General features: G+C 47.5%; 1 protein-coding gene across 2 annotated transcripts in view; it reads right to left on the bottom strand.

The window, feature by feature from the left end:
- The window catches only part of MAD1L1 (mitotic arrest deficient 1 like 1), a 356498-nt gene that overhangs the window by 167931 nt on the left and 164951 nt on the right, over window positions 1–23616 (bottom strand). For both annotated transcript variants that reach the window (XM_081297224.1, XM_081297225.1), the window contains exon 12: window positions 823–963. In XM_081297224.1, the coding sequence (XP_081153350.1) occupies window positions 823–963 (141 nt within the window). The remainder of the gene's footprint in view (window positions 1–822; window positions 964–23616) is intronic.

Genomic DNA, 23616 nt, shown 5'->3' with positions numbered 1-23616 from the left:
CCGGCTGGCAATGCTGGCCAACTTGGTTGTGGAGGTTTTCCTACCTAAGAGGAGGCGTTGCCCATGCCCACAAGAGCTATGCTGCTCCTGCCAGGGAGTGGAGCAAACCCCTCCTCAGCTCTGCTGGGGAAACATTGGCATTTGTACTTCAGGGTGGGATGGTTTGCTGGGAAGCTGTGACCAGGCACGCAATGTTGCATTCTCAGGCCCATCAGGCAGATCCCAGCTCAGAGCAGATACAAGCTGTCCAGGGAAGAGAGGCCATGCAGGGCTCTGACCAGCCCAGGTACTCATCAGCAGAAAGCCTCAGGAGCCAATGAGTCATGCTAAGACAGATCTGCCCTCCATCCATTTTCCTCTAGAAGAGGACATGGGGCATCAAAGAGGGCCCACAAGGTGATGCAGGTGGCAGCAGGAGAAAGAAGAAAGAGGCCACAGGCTGAAGCTGCCCTCTACCCAGAGGACCCTTTAGCATCCCAAAACAGAGACCTGGAGGGAAATCACACAAGGAGAAACCACTGACCCAGGGACACGGGAAACACAGATCCAAGCCCACACTCTAGGCCTCAGGGCTACCTCTGAGGCCCCCAGAGGGAACTCTACTCAGCAAAGGCCACCCCTCAAACTGACATCCTACAATACCTGCCATCTGGACAGGACTATCTAGGGTCCCTCCAACTACCTCATGCCATGAAGAGAATTAAAGCAGACCATGTATGCAATATAACCATCCATGACCACACCCTCCCCCATAGTCCCTGGTCCAGGGAGGATGACCATCTGGGGACATGGGCCCTTTACCCACCCATGGCTCAGACTTACCTCCATCTCCGTACTGTGGGCATGCACCTTCTGCACCATGTCTTCAGCCTCCCGCACGCGCCGTGTCAGCTGGGGTGAGTACTCAGCCTGGGTCATCTCACTGTCATAGGACCCCAGGATGGCACGCATGCCATCCCGCTCCTGTGGGCACAGAGGACAGTTGGTCAGCAGAACATGGAGACAGGAGCCTGGGGAGCTCCCTTATGCAGCACCTCAAAGAGTTCAACAGTGCCCACCTCCAGAGCTCCTGTCCCAGAGGCCCAGGTGTTCAGAACTCCCAGGCTTTTCACCACCTAGGCCAGCAATCCCAACAGCATGTCCTAGTCTCAGTGCTTACTCTCCCTGTGTCAGGCTGAATACCCACTTGCTTTGACTTCTCACAAGATCTCAGACAGTAACTCAGAGCAAGGACATCAGCCAGCATTCTGGTGGGTGAGGAGGCACCCATCCAAGTAGGGATACTTGGCAACCTATTGGGATAAGAAACACTCTGCTCTGCCCAACTACCCTGACTCTAAACACAAGGCCAGGATCCATCAGCAAATGACTCCTCATGGATGCTAGAGGCCACTAGAGTGTCACTGGGCCACCAGCCATGCCAAGCAACCTGCCTCCTCTCTTGACACAAGATAGCAATCACAAGAAGCAGTGACCCAAGTTTCCTGAGACAACAGACTGATCACACAGCCAGGAGTCTCAGCCTAGACAAGATCACTGCTTACCTATACCCTGCCAGAGTGAGAGTCAGGAAGTCAGGAACCTTGGGAGAAATGGGTGGCTTTTCCCCTGCCAAGACTGAGACTGATTCCTTCCTGAGACTGGAAAGATCCATCACACATGCCTGAATGAAAAAGTCTTGCTAAGCCAGCCGGGGGGGCCTGCAGAGACAGAGGATGCTGCCTGGTGGGGAGCTGAACTGCTAAGGAAGGCCATGCCTCACAGGAAGCTGCCTCTTCCTCCTCCTTTGACTGAGGCTGTCAGATGTGAACCTAAGGCCACAGGGCCACGGGGTTCTCCCGGCTTCAGATATGCGATTCCTAGGTGGAGAAGGTCCATCCAACAGATCCAGGACCAGGCAGGGGCTCCTCCCATCTGTCCTGCTGCCCCCCTGCACTCAGTGGACTACACAACTGGGGATAGGGGAGCCCTCGTTCAGAAGCCCAGGTGTGTCAGCGCACAGCTTCTCTGACCACCTATGCATGCAAACACCCTGGGGGTCTTGCAGAAGGTAGACTCAGATTCCACAGGGCAGGCAAGTCTGGCTGCAATGCCACCTTGCACTGCAGAGACCCTACTAGTGTGCTCAGTGACCCCCTTTTTGGCTCCGCCCACTTCTAGGGCCAGTGATGAGGATTCTGGAGCAACACAGGCCACAAAGAAGGGAATGGCTTCTGGGAGACCCTGGTTCAAACCCCAGCTCTGCCCTCAAGTCTCAGATCCTTCCCAGTAAGATGGAGACATGAAGGACAGCTATGTAACTCAACACTGTTGTGAACAAAGTGTCCAGAGAACTGCCCTGTAAATGCTTGGTGCTCATGAAAGGATAGAATTGTATCAATGTTGGTGAACACTAGCAGTTAAGAAGTGAGGAAGCAGGTTTACACACTTACTGGCACATGCCCCTACCCAACACATGAATCCAGGGAAAGGAGCAGAGGCCAAGGTCAGACTAGCCCCTCATCACCTCCCTCTGTGCCCTGGCCAGCAGCTCCCTTCCTCCCACCCAGCCCTGGCTCAAAGGGCAATTCATGGCCCTGATGGAGACCTGCTCTCTCAGACCTCCAGGGGAACAAGACCTCCACACAGAAACAGGTCTTCATGACCACCAAGGTCCCCATGCAGGTAGCATTCTCTCAGTGTGTACTTCCACAGGCTGCTGCCCAACCATGTCCCCAGGAGAGGCCAGGCCCATGGCTCAGCCACCTCCAGCAGGAACACAGGTCCCTCCTTTGTGAGAAAGACAGGCAGCATGTTGGGGTGTAGGAAACCCTGACTTCTCCTTCCTGAGATGATGGGCCCTCAGAGCCTTGGGCTGCTGTGTCTTGGCACTCTGCATTCACTGGCAAGGGACACAGCTGTCACCCCAGTGTGGACTCTGTAATTAGTTGATGACAAAAAAATTCAATAAGTGAGAAATTAAAGTTACAAATCCAACTGGAACTGGTCACATATCCGGGGAAAATTTGTTTCCACGGGAAGGTTTATGGAGTGTCATAATTTTATTGAAATCCTATATCTTCCCATTGACTTTTATCGTCTCAAGCTGGTTACCCGAGTTATCATTACCAGAGTGTCGATGCTGCTCGAGGCTGGGGCGGGGGATCTCCTTTCATAAACAAACTACAATTGTCTTCTTTATTGACCAATAAATCTCAAAAATGCTGCCCTTCACTACGGCTCTCTTCTATTACATCTCCAGGCTAGCAATGGCTGGCAAAGAAGAAAAATGTAAAGTGAAAAGTTTGTTGTTTGTACCTTTTCAAGAAATTGTTTTGTCATTAGCAGAAGAGCAGGCACTGTGCTGGTGTGATTTGGTAACGACTTTTTAATGACTGATTCCACTTGTGGTAAAGTTCGCTTCGTTTCCAATTGAGCAAACACAGCCGATTAATCGCTGCACAAACAGGCGCCCAGGCTGTGCTGACAGAAGCCTTAAAGACTTGCTGGAGAAGTACAAAACAAAACAATGCTTTCCACTGAGTGCTTCTCCTGGGTACAGAACGGTCCTGTCTGTGAGCAATGGAGTTGGTTTGTCACCCCATTAATTAATGGCAATTCGAAGAGAATGCTGGGAGACAGGCTCACCTTTGAAGAAGCCAGTGGAGGACCAGGGGCCTTGTGCCTTTGGAGACCCCTAAACCAACCAGAGGATGTGAGTGCTTTCTATGCCTGTGGTGACCAGCCAGAGGCCTTCCTAGTCCTGAGTCCCCTTCAACAAGGAAGCTAAGGGAGTAAAGTGCCCAATAGTAAAGAAAATCATAAGGCTGGAAAAGAAATTCAAGGTCAAGGCCAGACAGGAATTTTCTAGAAGGAAACTGAGGTATGGAACTGCAGAATCACTTGTCCGTGGCCCTAGGCATCCACTTACTGCTCATGGGTGTCTGAGCTTCCCAGAATGCCCTTCCTCCACAGTGACAGCCACGCCCAGCTGAGCACAGACCAGGCAGTGAGGCCAGCAGGGGGCATAGACTACCATCATAGGACAAAGAGCAGCAAGCAGGGGTGTAGGAGCTGGTCAGCCACGCTCCTGGGTGGAACTGAGAGTCCTGGGAGGCAGGGAACTATGGGCTCAGGGAGATCAAGGAGAAACCCACAGGCTGACACCATCACAGAAACAAATACGCCAAGATAGATCAGGTGAGTAGAGGGTGCAAAGCAGAGTTTGAGCCCAGCACCCCCAGCCCTGCCCAGGGGACCCCCATGTAGCAAATCTCTCCATACAAAATCACCCTCCTTGACCCCACTTCTTCATTGCCACTTAGGCTACCCCAGGGGACATCCAAAGCCCATCCTAGATAGCTGCCACCTTCCCCCCACAGGTGCTAGGCTTTTGCTTCCCTCAAGGCTGGCCCGGAAAGTTCCTCCAGCAGGAATACGATGGGACCACCTTCCTTCAGATACAGCATTACTACCTGTGGTATACTACCACAGGTATACAAAGTCTTGCTGCAATACTAGCCCCTCCCTCCAGAATCTGCACCCATGTTACCCATGACCCTCATCTCCCACACCCAGCAGTTTGAGGTTCATTTGGGCCAACCAAGGACCTGGGGAGGGTTCCCCCACTCAGGTTGTGCAGCTGCAACCAGTGGGACAGAGGAAGAGGGACTGTAGGAAGAGGAAGTCCCTAGGAGGTGACAGGAACAATACAGAACATAGAGAAGGTGGGCTTCTCTGAAGATAGCACATGTCACATGTGTGCATATCTGTGTGACCATAAGTGCACATAATAAATTTAACTGGGTGACCCAGAGGTGGCCAGCAGAGTGTAGGAGCCATGCTGCTGACACTCCTAGCCCTAATGGGCCTGGTCCTACTGCTGCCCCATGGCACCCTGGCAAGTCCTGCTGGGGTGCAGGTCTCCAGGAGAACCTGTGTAACCACCAAGGGCTGCTGGAAGCCTCTGCTACCTGTAGACCCAGTACGTTCATCCTTTATCCTTTTGCTCATATATTCACCAAACATGGATTCCATGAAGAGAAGCCAGGGAAGGTATGGAGAAGAAGCACAGGCCTTTGGCAGAGAACACAGAAAAGACCTATGGCCCAAGTGCTAGAGAGATGCCAGGTGGACACGGGTGACCACAGCATGTAGACTACAGCTGATGCATAGAGGGAAGGGCACACCAGGCAGAGGGCACAGTGTGGGCAGTCCCCAGTGTGCCTTGCAAAAGAATAACAGGGACAGTGGTGATTACCCCTCAGCCACCATCGGTCAAGAGGAGGCCTTTTCCACTGAGCTCTTGAGACCAGTCCCAGAACACACCAAGGAGTGGCTTGGGAATGAAGAGACATCCACCACAAATACACTGATGGCCAGAGTAGGTCGCCTGGGCAGTGGGGTGCCACACACCTGCTGAGACAGTTGGGGGACAAGTCTGGGGAGGAGTCTGCCTCCTGCAGGGAACACCAAGACACGCTTCATGCCCGGGCTGGAGAAGGACAGCCCAGTGGCATGGAGGAGACAAGAGAGAGAGCCACAGTCCCAGTCTGGGAGGGGGAGCCACGAGGGAGTCTATTGGGAAACAGATAATTCAAGGTGGCCGGCAGCACCTCAGGCTGATGGGAACAGAGGCGTGCAGCACAGTTGTCACAGAGCTTCCTTCTTCCCACCTTCCCAGACTGCAGCCCTTCACCCCTCCAGTGACATGAAGTGTGCAAGCCCAGGACTAGCTCCCAGGTCACAGAGGCCCAACAAGGCCCAAATCCTAGCTGGACATCAACTTGCTTATGACCTTGGCAAGAATAATTAGCTCCCCGTGTGCCTCAGGAGGTTCAATCGTGAAGTGGAAGGGGCAAAGTGTCCAGCCAGCCTTGAGTTCACATGTGGCTGCACATGAAGCTCTGGTACTTGCTAGGTGCTGAGTCACTGCTGTCCTCATGACTTTTCCTCCCACTGTTTGTTTCTCCAATGGGGAGAAGACACTAGGTGCTCTGTTGAGACAGGTGCATGTAAGTGTTTCTGAGCCCTCATGGTGAAGTAACCAGTGACTGAAGAGAGAAAGGGCCCACCCAGGATCATGAGCCAGGGAAGGTCCCCAGGAAGCAGGGGTAAGCCCAGAGAGACCGAGCTGAGCTGGTGGCATTTGCATGCAAGAGGGTCCCTTCCTCAGATTTCTCCTCTGGGCAAAGCAGTGGCCCTTCCATTCACTTCTCCCTGGTCTCTGCTGCCAGGGCTACTGGGTCTCTTACCTTCTCTGACCACCCATGCATTCCCAGGGCCATTTGACCATAGCCACAGCATGGTCAGCCAACTTGGTTACCTGCACTCAATTCTTGGTCCCTCCACAAGGTTTTTCTTAAGAAAAGGAAATTATGATCAAGTGCAGCTGCAAAGCCCTATTCCTACCTGCCCCATGGCACCCTGGCCAGCAGCTTCATGGAGTCAAGGAAAAACCCAGGTCTGCCCGCTCTGCCCACCCTAGGCCTCCTTTTCTATCACTAATCTCTCCTCAGACCCCACTTTTTGGTGCACACAGGGATCCTCAGGGTCTCCAGCACCAGGACCCTTTGGCCACACAGAGCAGGACCATTTCCAAGGACTTCCTTACACTATTAGATGCTTTGGAAAGGAGGAGAAGGAGGGGAGGACACACACCCGCAGAGGAGGTGGGCAGCTGCAGAGGAGGTGCCGCGCTGGTGCTTAAGAGGCTTCCTCTCTGATCCACACCAGTCTGCCCTTTGGCCCGTGGATGCCAGGGTTCTGACCCAGGCCCCAGACAAACGTGCAGCACAAGGACCAAGCCTAGGCAGGCTCAGTCCTAGGAGAACTTCCTGGGGCACCTATGTCTGTCTGCTTGCTCTGGCACTCACTGGGAACTAGAAATCATACTTGGAAAAGGACTCATTAAGCAGAAGCAAAACTTATTTACAGGGTCAGAAGATCTGCCTTCCGCAGTGTTCCTAACCCTGACAGCAGACATCAGAAGTGACAAGACTCATCGAAGCCTTCATCATGAGGTCTGCACTGCCCATCTCTGTGAGACAGGCTGTCCACTCCTGAGCCCATAGAACAGGCCTTGCATACTCCACAAGCCTCACTGTGCAAAGATGCTGGGCAGACTCTGCCCCAAGCAAGCAACAAGCACCCACATCACACAGACTGGCCCATAATCTCCAGGCTGGTAGGAGCCCTGGGCCAAGCAGGAAGCTTCCTAGGGAGATTTCACACAAGGCCCTGAATGCAGCATGACACTGAGTGTGGAGCCTGGGCCTGCAGACAGGGAAAGGAAGGAAGTGTGGTGCCTGAGCAACATGGACAATCAGATGAAGGAACCTGGACAGAGAAGCCACTATCCACAATGGGCAAGCTTGTATCTAAACAGACCACCATACTGTCAATGGTATATGCACACATGTTAGCCTAGAGGCTGTATAGGTGGGAAAAACATAAAATTCTAGTGCTGAGAATTTGTGGACTACAAGGCTACACTCATAAAACCTACAAGCAAATAACCCCAGGAAGAAAACACATGCAGTGTCTAAGACCAAACACAAACAGGAGCTAACACAGGTCCTTACTAGACAGCAATGACTCACTCCTTGAAGCGAATAAACCCCAAGGACAAAGTCCTAAGTGTATAAATTATCATCCAAATTCACAAAATGTAAGGGCTGGGGCTGTAGCTCAGTGGCAGAGCATTCGCTTAGCATGTGCAAGGCACTGGATTCAATCCTCAGCAACACATAAAAATAAATAAATAAAATGAAGGTATTGTGTCCAACTACAACTAAAACGTGTGTGTGTATGTGTGTATAAATTCACAAAATGTTAATGAAAATGAACCAACAATACAAAATTTAGGAGAAAGAAACCCACAGTGTACTAGAATAATCAGAAAATAAGTATATCTAATATGTTTAGGTAAATAAAGGAATTTAAATTATTAGTAAGTTAATAACAAATAAGCAAATAAAAATAATTATGACCAAAAAGAAGAGCCAAACAAAATAAAAACAGAATGCTTAAACACTTAAATGTAGGAAGTAAATCAGCAGTTTAGATGTGGCTGAAGAGAGACTTAGTAAACTGAAAGATAAATCTAAAGAATAAGCCAGAAAGAATAGGAAAAGACAAATACAGAAAATATGAAGGTGCTGAGAGAAATACAAGGTAGAAAAACAAAGTCTAAAATGTCTCTCACCAAAATCACAGAAAGAGGAGAGGAGACAGGAGAGAGGCAGTCATCAAGGTATAATGATTGAGAACCTTCCAGAATCCATAAACCATAGCCAACTTCATATTGAGAAGCCACCACAAGTGCAAATAGTCAGGACGGGAAATTGGCACACCTTGACAGGTTAGAGCAAGGCTGGGAGCCATGTGGGTCCCAGAAGCAAGTGCAGGAAGGATAGACAGGTGGTCAGGTATATGTGCTGAGAGGAAAAGAGAGGTCAACACTTACCACCAACAAGACTTGCCAGACAAAAGCAGAAAGGACATATTTCTTTTCTTTCTTTTTTTCTTTTTTTTTTTTTTGAGAGAGAGAGAGAGAGAGAGAGAGAGAGAGAGAGAGAGAGAGAGAGAAAGAGAGAGAGAATTTTTTAATATTTATTTTTCAGTTTTCGGTGGACACAACATTTTTATTTTATTTTTATGTGGTGCTAAGGATCGAACCCAGCGCCCCGCACATGCCAGGCTGGCGCGTTACCACTTGAGCCACATCCCCAGCCAAAAAAGGACATATTTCTAAATGAGAGAAATGACCATATCTCAGAGATAAGAATAAAGAGCAAAGCAACAAACCTATATGCACAAATCCAGATGTTTACTGACATTACAAGAGCACAGCTGCCCACCTTATGGGGCTTCAATCGGTACTGCAGATTCTGACACCTCTAACAGAAATAGGCAGATCCACAGAGAGAATCATTAAGGACACAGCCCAATCAACCAGCACCATCAGTCACCTGAGTCTAATTGTCTTCATCCGCCAATAGCAGAACACATGTGCCTCTCAAACTCACACAAAATGTTCACAAGACAGATCACGTACAGGAACATAAAACACCACTTGAACAAATACAAAAGAGGACAAGACACATAAAGTAAGTTCTCAGATCACATTGCATTTGTACTGGAAATCAATGACAAAGAGAGCCAGAAAGTCCCAAAATATCTGGAAATTAATCTACTTCTAATTGCACATGGGTCAACATAAGTCTCAAGAGAAATTCAATCATGACTTTGAATAAGAAAATGAACATACAATTTTTCAAAATTTTGTGGGATGCAGCAAAAGCAGGGCTCAGAGGGAAATTCATAGCACCAAGTGCCTAATTTAGAAACAAAGATCTAAAATCAATCATCCAAGCTTCCAGGTAGGAAATGACACAAAGAAGAACAATGTTAAGCCTAAGCAAACAGAAGAAAAGAAAACAATGAAAATCAGAACAGAAGTTAAGGGAAATGGAAAACAGAAAATCCAGAGAGAATACAACAAAACCCAAATAAAATTCGGTTCTTCAAAAAGGTCAGTGAAGTGAATAAACCTCTAGTTAGGTTAATCAAGAGGGAGAAAGAATAGACAGATTATTAACATGGAGAGAAGAGGCTGTTACTGGATCCTTTGTAAAATGACAGGATAATAAAAGGATATCTCGAACAACTCTATACCTAGAAATTTGCTAAGTCACATGAAAGGGACTGACTCCCTGAAAGATACAAATTACCAAAACTCACAAGAGGAAGAAAAATCATTAGCATCGGCCTCTGGAGAGGCTCACAGGACTCCCCACTGCCTCCGTCCTAATGCTCATCTGTCCTGCAGACTTGAAACCAAGCAAGCACTGACCAATGTGTTAAGGTTGTTGACCAAAACACAGAAAGATTAAACATGCTGCTGAACATGTAGAAACCAGCCCCAATTCTGGGCCAAATTCCTTACCACCCCCCAGTAAACTCCACAGTCCAACCTCTTGCTGTCTGTCACAAGGAAGCTGCAGACCCCGCTTTATGCCTTTCCACTAATGAACGCTTTGCACTGACCTGCCTGGTATTGAAGGCTTCTTCCTTTAGAATGTCAAGTGGCCTGATCTAGGGATGGTTTGGGGCTATGCCTTGTAGAAACTCTCCTGCTGCTATTTTGGGGGCTACTCCAACCATGGGTTCAGTAAGACAGAACAGCCTGTATCTATTAAAGCAAATAAATCAGTAATTAATAATCTACCCAAAAAGAAAACACCAGACCCACATGGTTTTCCTGATGAGTTCGACCAAACATTTAAGTGAGAAATGATATCAATTCACTATAATCTATTCAGAAAAGAGCAAACTATTCTGCATGATACTGTTAGGCAGATGCACAACAAGCACCTGTCAAAACCTACATAACTAACCAGGCATAGTGATGCACACTGTAATCCCAGCTACCTGGGAGGATGAGGAAGGAGGATCATCAGAGCCCAGGAGTTTGAGACTACCTCCTGGGCAACACAGTAAGATCCTGTCTTGTTAAAAAAACAAAATAAAAAATGAACAAAGGAAAAGACACCAAAGAACTATACAACACAGAGTAAATGTTACTATAAACTATGGACTTTAGTTAGTAATAAGTTATCTATCAATACTAGTTCATCAATTGTAACAAATGTACCACAGTAACACAGGATGTTAATACTGACACAAGTGTAAAACTAAAAGGAAGATAAATGGAAGTAAAAACAATATCTTTTCAAACCTCCAAACATGTGTGCACCATACCCTGAAGTAACAGCCTACAGGCCAGGTAAAGGTAAGCAGAATTAAGAGCTTTTAGGAGCCTGGCTCGTTGGGAAGAGATGGATGGGCTAATCTTTACCAGACTTTGATAAATACAGAGTCTATCTTATAATCACCAGTGTAACTACTAAAAAACTATATAAAAGCTACATAGTTACCAAGATAATGAGGAGGACAAAATGTTAAGAAAAAAATTTTTTTTTATTCTCCAAGACACAAAAAGAAAAGAAAAAGAACACTGACAAAAGCAACTATAAGAAGTATGATTTAAATGCAAATGTTTCATTACATTAAGGGCAACCAAAATAAATACTTCAACTAAAAAAAATTAAAGATTTTCAGACTGAAAAAAACACAAAATCTATCTTTACCATGTACATAAGAGAAACATTTATAATGAAACAATGAAGAAAGTTTCAGAATGAAAGCTGAAAAAGCAAGAGGTGCAAATGATTTAAAAAACAGAAGCTGATAAATCCACAAAGGAGATTTAATGATTAAAAGAATCCATAAAGGATATTTCATAATAATAAAAGGCTAAATTCACCAGGAAGACAATGTTTTTCAATTTGTATGTGCCTAATAAAACAGCATCCAAACATACACTCAATAATTGGGAAAATTAAAAAGGGAAATAGGTAAACATACAATCATGATGGAAATTTCAATACAATTCTCTCAGAAACCATAAGAAAACTTTATAAAGGATAAAGAAAACTTGAATAGAACAATTAACAATGGGCACAGACATTTAGGGAATAGTGCACTCAACAAACACAGAATACATGTTATTTTTAAGTGTGCATGGGTAGTTTATAAAAATTGACTAATATTGGGGTCATAAGGTATAGCCCGGTAATTTTTTGAGGGGGGCAGGGATTGAATTCAGGGGCACTCAACCACTGACCCACATCTCCAACTTTATTTTGCATTTTATTCAGAGACAGGGTCTCACTGAGTTGCTTAGCACATCACTTTGGCTGAGGCTGGCTTTGAACTTGTGATCCTCCTGCCTCAGCCTCCCAAGCTGCTGGGATTACAGGCATGCACCGTCGTGCCAGCTAGCCTGATAATTTTTAAAGGACTGATGCCATTCAATGTATAAACTGAGCACAAGGAAGCTAGATATCAATAATAAGATAGCTTTTAAAAAAATCACCAAATGGCTGGAAATTAAGAAATTTATTTCTGAGTAATCCATTGGTTGAGATAAAACCAGAATGGAAATGGATAAATATTTTGATATACAGTTTGGATCTTACAAGTTTTCAAAGGCCCAAGTGTTGAAGGCTTGGTCACCAGCAGTGGTGCTTCTAGGAGGTAGTAGAATCTCGAGGAGATACAGCCCAATAGAAGGAAGTTAGGTCACTGGGGGTGCACCCTTGAGGGGACAGTGGAACCTCAGCCCCATCCTCAACCCCTCTTTTGTCTCTGGACCACAAGGTTAGAGTTCAGCTCCACCTCACTCTTTTGACATGACATGCTACTCCACCAGGGGCCCAAAGCCACAGGGCCCATTGATTATGAAGTGGAACCTCCAAAACTGTGAGACAAAATAAAACTAAGTTGAATATCTCAGGTATTCATTATAGTGAAGGAATACTGACTAACACTAGGAAAAAACACCATATTAAAACATAGAGTATGCAACTAAATTTATAACCTTAAATATATGTTAGAAGAAAGGATAAGAACAAATTATCCACATGTACAACTTGAAAAACTGGAACAATGACAAATGAAACCCAAAGACAGAAGGAAATAACATATAAGAGAAATTAATGTAACAGAATATATGCAAAAGAGAACCAATATAGCCAAAAGTGGATTAGTTCAAAAAAACTAATAAAATTGATAAGCAACTGGTGATAGCAATCAAGAAAAATAAATAACAAGAGTAAGAAAGATGATATAACTATGCATCATAAAAATATTTCAAACATAAAATGAAAAACTTGACACAAGTAAACTTGAAAACTTCAGATAAAATGGACTATCTTAGAAAATGTAAAAGATTATCTGAAGTTTCAAAGCTATTAAAAATTAAACCCCAAATTTAAAATCTCCCCAATAAGAAAACCCCAGACCCAGAAGCCTTCTTTTATGCATTCTTTAAGAGGAAATAGTACCATCTTTGGCAGGCCACTATGAGAGTTTCCAACTCCTCAGGCCTAAGAGACCATGACACCAAAGCCTGATAAGGACAGTACAAGTGATAAAGATGAAACTCCCCAATGCTCACAGATATAAGATCCTCTGTTAACTCACCAGCAAACCAATGCAGCACTGCACACAAAGCACCATGCACAGACCCCACATGCTCATTCCTAGAATAGGTTTCTTGCAACATTTGAGAGTCACTTAATTCAATTCTCCTAACAAAGAAGAAAAATCATATGATCATATGATATCTGCAGAAAAAGCATTTGATTAAAATTCAATATCTATTTACAATGAAAACAACAAAACAACGCTCTTAGCCAATGAAAAATAGAGACTCCCCCAGTGATAGGACAGATTTCCTTTCTATACATATTATACACACCATGATCTCTAATGGTGAGTGTGACAGCTAAGCTGGCCTCTTGTGCTTCCCAACTGCCACGAAGTGAGCAGCTCTGCTCCACCACACCCTCTCTGCCACCATGCTCTATCTCAGCATGGGCCCACAGCACGGAGCCAGCTAACCATAGCTGAAATCTCCAAAACCGTGAGCCAACATAAATCTTTCCTTAAGTTGATTTTCTCAGTTATTTTGTCACAATGATGAAAATCTGACTAACACATAGGGTGAGCATATAACACATCCTCCAATAGAGCAGCCACACTCTGGATACCAGATAGAAATCCATATGCACCTGCACGAGTGCAGAATGCTCACAGTGGCATTAGTCACGAGTGCTGGAAAATGCAGGAGGAAAAGATAAAGTGTGGTACACTCATGCCAACACAAACAAGACAACTGCACAGCCACTTAACTGTGAACAAAGAAGCCTAATACAAAATACTACATGCTGCATAAGTCCATTTAAAAGTGGATACCGCTAACGGTGGTGTTGAACCTGGGGGAGGCGGGAGTCACCAGGTGTGAGCAATGCTTTATTTTTTGGTCCTGGAGGGGACCTGAGATGCACTGACACCACAGCACACGACATGTACTCAGAAAATGTGTGTTGGACGCCAAAGGCAGCTGAAAAGAAACTTTAAAAAAAAAAGTAATCCATGGTTTCTGAAACATGATGGCTACCCAGTCACATCTGCAGCCTATAGTAAGTCTGTTTGACCACCTGCCCAAGAGCCATGGTCCCAGAGCCTGAAGGACAGAGCACATGGCTCCACTTGAGCATGCCCATCCAGGGAGGGCTAAGGAGAGACAGGAAGTACAGGGCAGCACATGACCCCAGAATGCAAACATGGGGAACCAAGAGGTTTCTGGACAAGGAGTATAATCTAGAAAAATTAATCTAGAGGCTGTGATTACATGACATGAAGGAAAGAGACAAGGAAAGATGAAGCAGAAGAGAATACGGAATCCGAGGGCAGACAAGTGTGTCCCCCAGTTCAGCTGTGGCACTGGGGCCTAGCACAGGCACCACCTCCTGCTGAGTCCCAAGAACACTGGCTCACTAGTGTAGGGCTTTCCAGCACACGGAATCTGGAAGGGATACATGGGAGCAAATAACAATTTGTACAACTGGTCCAAATTTCTCGCCAGAGATGTCTGTGTAAACCCAGTCTTATCTGCACAGTCCCCCAAACAGAAGAGAGGGATACAGAAACATTAGACTTGGTAAGAGACAATGGCTCCTCCACACACCAACCAACTCATCAGAAGCTACACAGCAGGCAGAGGGACAGTCCCCTGATGATGCAGGGTGGACACGGGTACAAACAACTCTGTGGTGACACAAGTGTTCAGAGCTGTCAAAGCTCATTAACTGTAGTTAATTGGGTAAGAACAGTTCCAGTGATGATGGCTGACGCAGAGGATAATTTCAGCAGAATGCAATTCTATTAATTTCTGTAGAGTAACTTGAACAAAGTGCGAACAAAGTGTTACCAATGCATTTCTTGCTTCGCTTCTTTTATAAGTAGATAAGACTAATTTAGAATTAACACACCACTTTCTTAGACCAATTAGAGACTTTATATAAACAAGGTCTGGGCCAGCCTTGGTGGGGTGCATTCTGGAAGAGCTGGGTTTCCCACACGAGGCCGCTCAACCCTTTTAAAGTGGTGAACGCTGTCAACTGTGCTTGATGAAAATGTTTCTGAGACAAATCAGACATCACCCGGGTTGGGGAAGGTGAGAACTACGAGAAACTTTAGCCATGCCTAATGAACTGGTTCGTGGTAACAGGCATCATTCACCATGTTCTGAAAGACTGTCCTCAGAGGTTGGTGGGGGAACAGCTGCAGGGCTCCTGGGTCACATTCTAGCCCTCTGCTGTGTCCGCTGCCCTGCATCCACAATTGGCAACCTTGATAAATACTCAATGACACTCCCACCATGCTCTAACACCTCCTTCTATTTTTATTACATTCCCTTAATTTCCTTAAGTCTCATTACAAGATGATCTTATCTGGCCAATAAGCCAAGTGTACTGAGGGTTGAGCTCTATTTGCTGGGTGACCAGCTTTGTCGGAACTCACCGGAGAGGAGCGTCAGCAAACTCCAAAACACATCAGTCAAGCAGTAAGCACACTCTCCTGTAGCTACACCTGCCCGACACAAGCACTCCCCTGAGGAAGTAGGAGGCCAACACGGCCACTCACCATGAGGGTCAAGGTCTTCTCCAGGCCCTGTTCCGCTCCCCTGCCCTCTACCTCGCCAGACAACCCAGTGCAGAGAGCACTCGCCCCCAGCGCCGCGGTGAGTCACTGCTCACCTGCTCTGCCCTCCCGCCACCCTGCCACCTCCCACGTTTAGCTGGAGGGGCAGAAGGATGAGCATGCTGCTCTGTGCTTCTCGCCAGCAAGCCACAGTCTCTCAATTTCAACCTCCTGATAAAAAGCTCTACAACACCTATTGTAGGAAGGAGTGGGAATCAATTGAGACTTCCCGAAGCAATTTTAGTTAGACTTCACACTGCTCTATTACAAATTCCATTTCATTTATGTTAGTTGTATAATGTAGTCCCAGCACCCACCCTGAGCCAGCAGAGCGTTCCTAACAGCAGTTCCTCATCCCTGCATAGATGATGACATGGGTGCTACATTTGAGTTGGCGTTCTTGGAGCAACAAGAACAGCCAGGGAGGTGCCAAGGCCACCCTGAAGGGAAGCCTCACCAATGGCCTGGCTGCCTGTGTAGGGTCCTCAGGGGAAGGAAGACACAGCCCACACGTGGTCTGTGCAGTGTGTCCCCATCACAAAGGTAAGGAGAACACAGAACATCAGCAGGAACCACAGGCCTAGGGTAGTGTTGTTCAAGCACCATTTATTTGGCAGGACACAGGAAGAAGGGTTGGGGATAAGGCCCAATCTACTGAACAGAGTTGAAGCCCTGGCTCACAGTCAGCTCTACCAGCCTCGGACAGGTGCTGTGGCCTCTCCAGGCCTGTTTCCACACCAGCAAGGCAGAGACTGAGCTGGCTGGACTGGGCCTACTCAGCTCAGTGTTGGAACACCACAATACTGAAATGGCTGCTTCATGAGGGGAACCACGGCACGCACCCCATCACTTTAGCGTCACTCCCCTCACGTTCCACCTGCTGCACACCCAGCCCCCATATCAGGGCCCAGGACATAACAAATGCTTAGTAAATACTGACTGGACTGAAAATGAACAAAACAATCAGTCAGTCAGGCTTCAGAACCACCTCAGAGGAAGTTATGTCCCCAGGGTCATCAAGAATCAGCTGTGGGGCCATATACTATGTGAGGCAGCAGCCATAGCTCTTAGTGTCACACTAAAAGGCAGGATGAACACCCTGATGGTAAAGGGCTTAACAAACCAAAGTCACATCCCAGCTCTAAGTGCAAACACCCACTGACTATGGGACAGCATACAATTGCCTACAGGGCAACCGTAATCACTAAAGCTGCACAAACTCCAGGTCTCAGGGGACACATGGCAAAACCATCTGCTCTGACCAACTGCAAGTGCCCATTCTCAAAAGAACAGGCACCCCAGTGAGGCCTGGGCCCACTGCCCCTGTCCAGCTCACAGCTCAGGGAGGGGCTGCTTTGGCCTGACTTTCTTTGGCCTGTTGCTTATTGATGGGGCAAGAAATCAGCATGAGAAGGATTGTGCCCCCCTCACAGGACAAAGCTGCTCTACCCCAAAATGGCTGAGTCTTTATTTAGAGAAAAAAAAAATCCATCACAGAGAAGTGCAGGAAGGACAAGGTGACTCGTGCATTCCTTGGTAAGAAAACCAGAGTCTCAGCCAGGCACAGTGGCGCAGGGCTGCAATCCTAGCAGCTCTGGAGGCTGAAGCAGGAGGATCATGAGTCCAAGCCAGACTCAGAAACTTAGTGAGGCCCTAGGCAACTCAGTGGGACCCTGCCTTTAAATAAAATGTAAAAAGTGGCTGGGGCTGTGATCGGTGGTTAAGCACCCCTGGGTTCAATCCCGGTACCCAAAACAACAAGACCCAGGCTCTCTGCTCAACTGCTGTGAAGTGTGGAGGCAGGTTCCAGAAGAACCACAGCAGCAATGAGAGCAAGAAGAGCTGGTGGTGCACACGCAAGCAGCCCCACCGCCTGCTCCCGCTGCCTGGCGTTGTGTAAAGATGCTGAAATAAAGGGGAGGTGGGGCAAGGGAAAACCAGGTTGGAAACACCCCACAGGAAGATCCACCCACTGGATGGCTCAGGCCCAGACTCCTGCTGAGGAGGGCAGAAGGGCAGCTAAGAAGTCCACCTGGAGGAACCTAAGTCACACACTCCACCAGCAGAGAGCTCAGGTAGATTGTGAAAGAGCTGCTTCCAGGCCCCGGAAGGGATCTGAGGAACATCTCTATGTTCTTTTACTGCTACAAACGGGGAAAGCAGCACTGCAAATCCAAGTTCAGGGGCCTCCTTCAGCTGGCAAATAGGGCATGCAAAGCTACAGACCCAGAACTGCCACCAACTCAAAGAGCAATAAACGCAGGATATGGCCTGGTCACTTAAAGAAGTCACAGACCAGAGCTTTCCATAAAGTCAAGGATCTGCCCCTAAGGTAACTACTATGTAAATCTGACTTTGCAGATACCTGATTTGCTTTTACCTGTTGTGACCCTGACCCTGCCTATTTGTAGACTTGCCTCCTCCTGCAGTGGGCTGGACACTGGAGATGGGAATCCAGCCACACACCTGCAAACATGCCTCCTGGACAAGCTCCTAAGACACAGTAAAAATCATGTTGCCCAAGATAAGAGTGGAATGAACGTGCAGGGACTTCTAGAGACTTCCACAACACAGCATGTGCTCCTAGAGTTACTGCTGTCACTGCCATCATGACATAACCACAATAAGTACAAGGAGTGACATGGACCCCTGCCTGGACTCTGGGAAGGAGTTGTGATGGAAGGAGGCGGTCAGAATCAATACATCAAGACTACTTAGTCTCCCTTAAAGTCATGGTGTCACTGTGGTGACAACCCCAAACAGTCCCTGGCAGGCCATGCTAGCTGCCAGGAGACAGCGAGAAACCAAGGCCCCTCCCAACCCTCACTTGGTGGCAACACATAAACTGGCCCCAATGCCAGCAACCAGAAAGAAAAAGAAGGGTAACTGGTGGAACATTTGGCTAACTGAGGAAGCTACTTCTTCCCTGAGCACCTAAAAAAAGGGGTGCAGAGGGCAGAAAGAGTGCCATACCCACCACCAGGCAGAGCACAGCACTGAACAGTTAGCCACCTGTGGCAGGCACTATCACCCCCACCACCACCTGTACAAGCCAGATAACTGCAGTGCCACAGGGCAAAAGTCCCACACAGGCCCAGGTGTCACCTCAGGATCCGGGGACCAGGCCAGGTTGCACGGCCCTTGTGCTGGCTGAAATCCTGGATCAGAGCCAAAAGGAAACAGGTGAATCTTCAACAGCCCTCAAGGCCATGGGCAACTCAAAGCACAGATGCAGGAGAATACGAAGGAAAAGCAGCAGCACATGCAGCAACGTGAAGCACCATGTGTCCCAAAACTTCATCAAGAAATAAAAGCCAAGAGACAAACTGGGGGAAAGATATGCCACTAATATATAAAAAATCTCTTACAAATCAGTGAGAAAATCACTAACGCCTAAATAGAAAATTAGGGAGAAAAAAAGCAAACTTTCAACAGAAAAGATGATTGACAGAAAACACAGAGGAAAGATTCAATAAAACCTATTTTTCACCCACAATGGCAAGGGTACAATGCTGAGGAACACTAGGGCCACACACCACATCTGTGGGAGGGAGAAGCCGCAGGTGCTATCCTGAAAACTAGGTTGGCGACCCTGGCCAAGTGTCCTGAAAGTGTTCACACCTTGAACTCAGCAATTCCACCCTAAAAACTGACTCAGAGCCAAGTCAAGGACATTGCTCACATTAGCAGGAGTATGAAAAAAATCAGAGGCAATCTAAGATTACATTACAAAAAAGCACTGTACAGCCACTGAAGACATAGGCCATGGGGTCCAAGAACATGTTAAGAAACATGTGCCCAGGGGATCCCGCTCCTGCGGGCATGACGCTAAGCACCTACCTGCCCGGAATCTACAGCTCCAAACCTAAAGAGCCTGTAGTGGGCACCTGGCTCACTGAAGAGCTTCTGGCCTTATGAGGGCACTTCTTCTCACATACAAACACTGTGTATCAGACCCTGCTAAGGTCACAGAAGCACAGGCCATCGCCAAGGGTTCCCACAGCTCCGCACAACAAATCAAAGGTCTGAATCTACTGCTGTCCTCTGGGCAGCAGCCAGGTCCCAAAAGGAAGAGAGAGGAAAAACCATCCCCAAAGATACCTGTGGCCCAGAGGTGCCTCCCTCCCCATCCCCAAGACAGAAGTTCCTAGTAGAAGGCGTTATAGACAGAGCAGCTGTCTCCACAGATGTGCAGGAAGAAACACACAACCCCACTGATGCCTGGAGCCCAAACTCATGTAGGAAGTGGCAACATGAATCCAGAAACATGAGAGCCAAGACCTCTCAGGATGGGGACCAATCTGGTTGAAGGCCACTCAAAGGATACAGCCCGGTCCATACATCCCTCACTCATATATGCCCCTGCTCCATGGCAGCCCACAGGCACAGCCTTGAAGGTGCCCAGCAAACGAGAACCAGGCTGTGCATGCAGCAGACAGCTCCTCTCAGAGCCTCTGACAGACAGAAGCCACACCCATTCTTTCCCATGGCAATAATTTTAATTTTCAGAACAGTTTGAGATTTGCAAATGAATGGAAAGACCATAGGCTCCGCACACTTCCACACCCAGCTCCCCTGTGACAGTCATCTCACCCAGGTGACACATGCACTGGGGTGATGTCCTTTCTCCAGCCTCCATCCGCGACACCATATTACACTGTCCTGTGCCTTTTGGTTCCTTCTTGTTTTGGCCAATCCTCACACTTTCCTCTGTTCTTAATGACCCTGATGACATTGAGGACAGTTAGGCATCTGGCAGAACGCCCCATTCCTGGGACTCATCCTGTACTTTGCTCATGATAAGACTGGGTCTATGGATTACCAGGAGGAAGGTCACAAAAGCAAGTGCAGTGGTCCTCACGTCACATCAAGGCTCATTTTGTCAGCATGACAATCAGGCCCACCGCCTGGCTGAGGTGGCATCAGGTAACCCTCTTTTTCCATCACCACACACAGCCCACACCGCAGGAGAGGGTAGCTACTCCCCTGCTCGAGGGTGTATAGCCACACAACTACTCAGAGTTCTCCAGGAAAGGAGGCCCTTCTCTCTCCTGAACTTGCTGTCTCATGCTCTGACTCCTATCAGCATGGTCTTGCGGATCAGGGTCTTAGGTGTGGACTGATAACCCAACATGGCTTCGAGTCCTACCTCTAGTGGCTCCAGCACTGGCCACTGGCGGCTTGTTCAGGTGGCTCCTGTGCACTGTGACATGCCCCAGTTTGCTTGCACAATTGTTGGTGAGTTTTTGGTTTTTCTGGCACTACACAAATTCCAGGTCACCTGAACATTTCCTACTCCAGTCTTAGTATCAGTCACATCTCCAAGGATCCTTGATTACTCTCCTGGAGAACCATTTAGAGAAAGCACGATCTAGGAGCTGGCAGTGCTTGTAGCCACTGGGGAGTCTGCATACAGGCCCTCTCGGCTGACAGCAAGGGGTGCGTGTGTAGACAAACTCATGTACTGATGTTACTTATGAATATTTCTATGTCTATCCCACTGTGACTACAGAAATCTAAACATCAGTTCACAGGATGCCTCCAAGCTCAACCCAGGATCTCACAGGTCACCCTGGCCTCCCCACCCTGCTGCTGGGCTCCACCAGGGTGAACCCCAGCTTCTACCACCTGCTGTTCACATGCTGAATTATTCAATTCCAGTACAAGTGCACAGGAGCTTCCTATGAGGTAGCCTGTGCTCCCGGGAGCTTTATCACCAGAGCGCAGCACTCGGGAGCAGCACTGCCTGTCATAGCCTCAGAGACTGCACTCGTCCCTCATGGGGGCACTCCCCACCCCCACCCCAGTGCCACACCTCAATGGCTGCTGTCTTGTTTGCAGAGCAGAGCACTGTATGTGCCCCTGCTTAGGACACATCATGTTTCATCTATCGCCCACAAAATTAACAGACTTCAGGTCACTTTAAAAGGCACAAGGGCAGTAAAGCAGTGTGTGTCAACAGAAGAGTACGAACAAGAGCGGTGATGGCTGGTACCTGAGCGCTCGCCAGGGGCCAGGGACTATTCAAGTACCTTACGAGTATCGACAAGATCTATCATCACAAAACCCTGTAGAAAAGTACTGTCTGTCCAGGTGCAGTGGCCACATCTGTATTCTCACAGACACAGGAGACTGAGGCAGGGGGACTGCTAGCTTGAGGCCAGGCTGGGCAATTTAGCAAGACCCTGTCTTAAAATAAAGAATTAAAAGCCTAGGGATATAGCTCAGTGGAACAGCACCCCTGGATTTGAAAGGAAGGGAGGGAGGGAAATAGGGAGGGAAGAATTGGAAGGGAAGGGAAGAGAAAAGAAAAGAAGAGGGGGAAGGGGAAGAGAGGGAAGTGCCGTTCTGATTCCATACAGTCAAGGTATGACAGGACACTTGGGCATGGTCAAAGCACTCTTAACAACCACCTTGTCCTTCTCCTTAGGGTGGTAACCAGTCAAAATGCAGCTGTGATGATCTGTAGCTTCTACGGCAGGTCACAGATTTGGACTGAAGCCTCCTAGCAGGCAGGATGAAAAGAGAAATGTGGCTGGTGACCAAGTCAATGAACAGCAACACAGGTCAGTTGAATAGGAAAGAACAATTCTTTAGGACAAGAAATCTAGACTGCAATTCTTCCTAGGACCTCCAGGGTTGTTGTGATGCAGTAAATATAGCCTTCACAGTGTCTTTACAGTAGATGAATCAAGTTATAGGCTGTTTCTTAAAAAATCCTTAGCACATATTAACATCATCCACCAAAAGCAATTCTGCTGTTGCAAACCTGAGGTGTGGAGCCTGGGAAGGATGGTGGGCAACAGCATGCTGCAGAGCGGCCGGCCCAGAGGGTCATGCTTGACCACGGATGGTCTCAGAAGTTCTGCAGTAAGAGGGACCTTTGTCATCACCCCTCCCTGAACACTGCTGGACATGCTGATACACACTCCTGACAGGTGCCTATGGTGGTCAGTTAAAGCACTGTGTGGACCAAGCCCATGGGGAAGTGACATAGAAAGTCAATGCTGCTGATCTGGATGAAAAGACAATGTCCTCTGCTCTACACCAGCAGAATGACACAACACAGTTTATTCTCATGGCTGCTGTTGGTCACTCGGTAAACTTATTATCCTAACAGCATCACAGGCTCATACACTACTATAGACAACAGCACAGAGATCATACTTATCCTTTACCCAGAATCCCCAATGGTGATGTCACTCTCAACAACAGCAGGACACGACAAGGACAGTGACAGTCAAGATACAACACTCCACCACAGAGCTGATGGGTCTGATCCTTGAGGGTCATGCCCCCTCCAACCAATATCCACACCCTTCCTAGAACTTCAGTAATGTCCTGTGAAAAGGATCATGAGGTATGCGACCTTTAGGGCCTGGGCATTCCACTAGACTTGAGGGCCCAGACACCCATTCGAGCTGAGTGCACCTATAGTTTATCCCTTGATGCTACTGAGTACTGCCCCAGCATAAAGATGCTCACCTGCACCTTTGGAGGACAGCTGAGTTATTTCCAGTCCTGGGCTATTATGCACATGTAAAGAGCTAGGAATATTCCTGTGTAGGTTTTATAGAAACACAAAGATTCTTTCTCAGAAATAAAGGCCTAGCAAAGCAACTGCTGGGTCAGATGGTGACTGAATTTAGTTTGGGGTAAACTGTAAACTTTTCCAGAGTGGCTGCACCCCTTTGCATCTCCAGCAATAGACAAGAGATCCAGTTCCCCACATCCTTGCTAGCATTTGGTGGTGTCACTACATTTACTGCAAAATGTCTGACAGGGGTACGGTAACACCTCCCTGTGGTTTTCCTTCGTATTCAACAACGGCTAATGATGCCGAACGCCATTCCAAGAGCTGACTTGTCATCTAGAGACGTTCTCTGCTAAAAATGTCTGCAGATGTCTTGTGCTGGTTTTCTAATTAGGTTCTGCTTTTTTATGTTTTTACTATCGAATTTTGAGAGTTCTTTATATATTATAGATTAGAGTTTTGTCTGACATGTGGCTTGCAAATATTTT

Source organism: Spermophilus citellus (genome assembly GCF_964194105.1).
Source record: "Spermophilus citellus genome assembly, chromosome: 6".
Classification (NCBI taxonomy): domain Eukaryota; kingdom Metazoa; phylum Chordata; class Mammalia; order Rodentia; family Sciuridae; genus Spermophilus; species Spermophilus citellus.
Note: the sequence above shows the minus strand (reverse complement) of the source record. Positions and strands in the feature narration are given on the sequence as shown.